This window comes from Asparagus officinalis, chromosome 10, assembly GCF_001876935.1.
Source record: "Asparagus officinalis chromosome 10, Aspof.V1, whole genome shotgun sequence".
NCBI classification, from domain to species: domain Eukaryota; kingdom Viridiplantae; phylum Streptophyta; class Magnoliopsida; order Asparagales; family Asparagaceae; genus Asparagus; species Asparagus officinalis.
This window is the reverse complement of record NC_033803.1, coordinates 29,158,496-29,164,398: the sequence shown is the minus strand read 5'-3', so window position 1 is coordinate 29,164,398 and position 5,903 is coordinate 29,158,496. Positions and strand designations below refer to the sequence as shown.

General features: G+C 37.0%; 1 protein-coding gene across 1 annotated transcript in view; it reads left to right on the top strand.

Annotated features, from left to right (window-relative positions):
• Positions 774–5,903, top strand: part of LOC109826589 (single-stranded DNA-bindig protein WHY2, mitochondrial-like) — a 35,446-nt gene continuing 30,316 nt past the window's right edge. The window contains exons 1-4 of the mRNA XM_020393615.1: positions 774–979; positions 5,490–5,611; positions 5,697–5,794; positions 5,877–5,903. Coding sequence (XP_020249204.1) covers positions 948–979; positions 5,490–5,611; positions 5,697–5,794; positions 5,877–5,903 — 279 coding nt within the window. The 5' untranslated portion in view covers positions 774–947. The remainder of the gene's footprint in view (positions 980–5,489; positions 5,612–5,696; positions 5,795–5,876) is intronic.

Below are 5,903 nucleotides of genomic sequence, written 5' to 3'. Positions count from 1 at the left end.
TTGTGCCTGATTCGGTGACTTTGGTTGGGGTCTTGGCTGCTTGTTCACAGAGTGCCTCGTTGGGTTTGGGTAAGTGGGCAGATGGGTATATTGGACAACGGTTTTGATGTTGATGTGGTGCTTGACTGCTTGGCACATTGCTGGTGAATATGTATGCTAGATGCATTTCTTGGGCCCTTTGTATTTGAGATATAGGTAGCATAATAATTGTGTGTTTTCCCTTATATATTTGTCTCATCTCACCTTGGTTCAAGATTGGATGCCAGAATGATTCTATGCCACGATTTGAGTATAGAAGCAAATCTGAATCTGTTGGAGCCGAATTTTTGGTTCTGAATGATATCATTTCTGTTTGCTGATATCTCTACATTCTTATTATACCATCAGATATACGAATGCAGCACGAGGCTATATGGAAACTCAAGGGAGATGAGGAAGCAAAGAAGGAATTCATTGACATCTTGAAGTGAGCTTTGATAAACGGGTCGGGTAACCCGTTTAATAAACGGGTCGGGTAACCCGTTTAATAAACGGGTCGGATCGCATTGACCCATTTATTAAACGGGTCGGGTCAGGTCACACTTATACGGGTGGGGTCAACTATGACCCGACCCTACCCGACCCGTTTGCCACCCCCAGTCAAAACTAGGTCAAAAATTGATCTCCTGCCTGAACCAACTCTGATTTGGTTAAGTATACAACTTGGGCCTGGTTTTTGTCAGGGTGCCCAGCAGTTTATCAAATGGGCTGCCGTGGGGCCTTACAACATTGCAGCTGAGCGCTACGCTACGACAGCTGAGCGCTACGCTACGATGAGGACTGCTTCCTTTCGTTGCAGCTGAAGGCCTCTTTTCCTTCATAAACGCGACTCTTCATCATTTTCGCAATCAAACTGGCAAGTAATTAAAAAAAAAGGGCTGGGTTTTTCTTGTGCAAGAATCGCAAAGATGCTGAATTTCTCTCGATTCTTAGTTCACAGGCAAGCAAAATCTTAAAACCCTAAACCCTAACTACTACTTCCTCATCCAAATCCCTTGCTCTCTTCCTCTATCTTTGCCGATCCCGTGCCCTTTTATTATTCTGGTAGATTTTGCTCAAATCTTAGATTGTACTTTTTGAAATGGTCTTTTCCAGTTCTTAGATTTCTGTTGCAAGGAGCGTAAGACTCTTTTAACTAGAGTTTTCCATTAATTTTGCTACGATTATTGTTATTGTTGTCATTCTTATTGAAATGCTGGTTGAAATGATAAATATCCCAAACCCCCCACCCCCAACCCCCCCAAAAAACCAAATTTGGTAGTTATCATAGTTTGTAAAACTTTTTTTTTTACCGTGGCCAGTACTATTAGCAGATTTGTTTGACAAATTATGAAAATCCCACCAATTTTTTTAAATTTTATCATGAACTTCAATTTTCAGTGTTAGTCTTGTGGAATCTCAGGGCCTGTTTGGTTCGTTTCCTTTATTTTCCAAAACTCATTTTCCTTCATTTTTTGTGTTTCTTCACTTTCATAGAAAGTGTTTCTTGTGTTTGTTTCACCAAAAAATATGGTCTAAAAGTACTTTTCACCATTTTTCTTAGTTTGGTTCAACTTGAAAAAAAAATTGATATGTGAATAGATTCCCTCATTTTCTAGTGTTTGGTTCAAACTAAAAAATCAAGAAAACTTGATTGTGGTCACCATGGTGTGATTACCACCCATATAAGACAAAATATTAATACCAAAAATATAGGCACGCAAAATATAATGTAATGCACTCAATTGGCTACAAATTCATAAGGCAAGCACACATTGCCTGAAAATTCAGAAGACAAGCACACAACTCGTCTGAAACCAACTCGACTGAAACCAAACCAACTTTGGCCAAACCAAGTCTGAAAAATATCCAAAATTGAACCAAGGCTGAAACCAACTCGAGAGAAACCAAGACTCGAACAACCCAAGATTGAAATCAAACCAAAGTTTAACACAATTTATAGAAAATATGCTCAGAAAAGGCCATTTTCTTCATTATCTGCATCGCCATGAAGTGTATAATAGCAATGTTGGCTGCATTTATTGCCTCGCTAATTGATTACTAGTATAAACTTTGGTTGCATACATTATATATCCGGCCATCATCATAGCAAAATATCACATTATCAATGACATAACAACCATTTCAACAATGAGGATGGCAACAATGACAGCAACACAATAAGCAACACAAATCCAATATGACTGCATCAAAGGGCATGATCCAACTATGACATATACACCAAAAAACTGTAAAATCCATAGAAATATGGGGGTTTCCCGTTGGTCTGGAGATTAATACATGAAACAAGTCCACTTAATCACAAGCTTTCCATATGCAGTTCTCTAAATACAACACTATCAAATCGAGTTTTGGCACTTCAAACCAAGGCTGAGAGCAAGACTGAAACCATGCACAAAATTGAAACAAAGGCTAAGCAACAACTGAAACCAAAGGCCAACCATAACTGACCAACCAAAGGCCAACCAAAGGCCAACTAAGAGCTGAAACTAAATGCCAACCAAAGGACAAAATTGAAACCAGATTCATAACCAACCCAAGAGCTGAAACCAAGGCCGAGAGCAAGGCTGAAACCATGCACAAAATTGAAGCAAAGGACAAGCAAGGACTGGAACCAAAGGCCAACTTAATATAGCTTTTGCCAACTTAATAATACACTACCCACACATAAGCTTTAAAACATGTTATTGCAAAAAAAAATTATAAATGCATAATACGTATGGGACAGTTGGAACATATCAATCCTTGACAGATGAAATATGAAAACATGAGTTTTAAATACAATATGACTGCATATCCAATATGAATCCAGTTGGAACATATCAATCAGTCATGAACAATGTGGATGACAACAATGACAACAACACAATAAGCAATACATTTTCTAGTGTTTGTATCACTCATAATTAGCCAATATACAGTTGATTGCAGCTACAAGACTAAACCATTCAAAAAAGCTGAAACCATGCATAAAATTGAAACAAAGGCCAAACAACAAATGTAAGTTAAATGAAACCAGATTCATAACCAACCCAAGAGCTGAAATCAAGGCCGAGAGCAAGGCTAAAACCATGCACACAATTGAAACAAAAGCCAAGCAACAACTGAAACCAAAAGCCAACCATAACTGACCAACCAAGGCCGAGATTCATAACCAAGAAACTGTTTGCCCAACATCTTGCTGTCCATTAAGAGAGAGAATGTATGAAGAAACCTCTTTGCAGGACATAAATTGTTTTCCACTTGGACTGTATTAGTTAAATATGCAAAGAGAAGGGAATCATGAGTACAAATGAGACCATGTAGCCCAATGTAAATTGTTCAAAAGCTATACCGTGAAAACCAACCAAGTGAGCATGAGCTCAATAGAGAACACAAAAATAGATAGTTATCATTATAAAGCAGTAAGCCAACCCACTAAAAAGAGAACAATAATTATTAGAGTTTGTACGAAGTCCATGGTAGTTTATCTGAAAATCAAGGAAGTTTCGTAAAAACATAAAAAAAAAATTCATGGAATATAATAGATGAATAAATCCATTAGGGCAGAGACATCTTCTAATTTTTTGAAGATTATATACAAGAATGACAACGTTTAAGAAGAAAATTAGCAGATAGCATAGCAACGGGTCGAGAAATTACCTGGTTCGTGGAGATCGAGCATCTACAATCCACGGGAGAAATAACGGCGTCGTAGGCTAGCAGAAGGCGGGAGAAGGAGATTGTCGTCGGACAACAGAAGGCGGGAGAAGGTGAAAGGAGAGGGAGAAGGGGCAGTGATTGTAAACCTAGGTGAAAACGAGAGATTTTTGTGGGAATTGAACCGACGCCCCCCTTTCCCAAAATCGAACAGACAGAGGAAAGATTTTGAAAAGTCATTGCTTTTATTATTATTTGTTTGCGCTCGCTTAGGAGGGTACAATTAATTATTGAATCACTATAGCAAATATATCTAATAATATTACTTGAGAACCTAAGATACTTGAATCACTTCAAATAAATTGGCATTGAGAAAACTGCATATAGACTAGACTATGTTAATTGTTTCTAATACCTACTATAAATGTTGTAGCTTTCTCTGACTAAATTAATTGTTCTAGAGATGTTCTACGGTATATTAAGCCACAACAACTTATAGGTAGTTCAACATTTTCTTTTTTTGGTTTAACAAATCAGGTTAGCTTAATCTGTGGGCTTTTTTCCTTGCCTCCCCCGATCTCTCTCTCTTTCTCTTCAGTCCTCTTTACTTCCATTTCCTTCTCAGTTTTCGCTCTTCATTTGTTTGGTTGGTCAATTTAGAGATACCAACACTATTTACCTTCGGTAGCAAAGATACTCGAAGTGGTCGGTCTATAAGCAAGTAGGTAGATTTGATTTGTGTGATATCACTTTAATGGTTGAAGACTTGTGAACCCTGTTGATAGAATTGAACTCCTGCTCAGATATCATATTGTGCTAAAAGATGCTGCTTACTTTTTCTCACTCTTAATCCAACAAGCCGTAGTTGTTTTAAGTCATTGCCTCTTTAATTCTGGTGAATTTAGCTATCTTGTTTCCTTTCCTATATAAAGTTTCTAGGAAATGCATGAAGGTGCTAAGTGATATTTATGCCCAGCCTGTGCCATAATTTACTGTTATGCAGTATCCAATGGTTTACACTTTTTAGTTTATACACAAACAGACACTTAAGTATTGAAGAGGATATGCTAGAGATTATGTACAAGCCAAGAATGATGTTCAAAAGAATATACTTTTATGAATGTTATTTTCTTACATATACTTAAATTAATCAAAAGGGTGGGGCTAGATTCAATTAGTGGACACCATTTATATAATTGATTAAAGCAAAATGTGGGGAGTGGAAATTTTCAATAGGGAATCAACATCAAATTTAGATTACATCTAGTGGTCAACTATATTAGACATCCTCCTTGATGGTTTTGTTCGGTAAATATGGGTCATAACTATGATTAGCTGCAGATATAACATATTTTTATAAACTAGGATATGAGTGTGATATAGATACGAAAAAGTTTACAAATTAAGAAAGTGCAAGTATTACTTACTGCTTAATGCTCATCATGATTACTAGCTTTTCATGTAGGATTCATGAATTAGCTACTCACTGTAGCTGAGTTATGCATGTTGCATGTTGTCTCTAATTACCTCCTAGTTATCTCTCCTGTGTTCTGCCTTTCCTCATCTCAGTTTTATACACCTTTTTTCAACACTTTTTTCTGCCTCTTGAGACCTCTTAGGTAGGCTTAGGTAGAGACACAGGATGCTGCAAAATGAACTTGTTCATGGTTCTCTATATATTTGAACCTCATTTTGTTGATTTGGTTTGTGTGGCATACACGGCACTGCATTTCAATGAGCATATGTGATATAGTTATTTCTTCGGGTATAGATAATTGATTTTATGATTAAAAAAATATCTGCCTAAACAGGAATCAACTAGCTGGAAGAGTTTTGCCTCAAAAAGTTTGCAATGTTAACGATGCATCATGGTTGAGTAACTTTACTTCCCAGCATGTGTTTTCAACTGCTAGTTCTGGAGTGATGAATAACGGTAAGAAAAATCTATTTTATAATGCTCTGCTACTTTAAACATCACTTCTACTAACTCTCTAGGGCACTAATCTTTTCACCTGCAGGAAATTATGCAGGAAGAACATATGCAGATTTCTCCATTTTCAAGGGGAAAGCTGCACTTTTAGTTTCTCCTGTTCCCCCAAAGTTTAGTAAGATTGATGTATGGTTTGGTTTCTCTCAGCCAGCTTGTCAGAAATGTTTTTCATTCTTTATTTTATTTAATTAAAATTCTGCCTTGACAGTCTGGGATCTCTAAAATTGAGAATAAG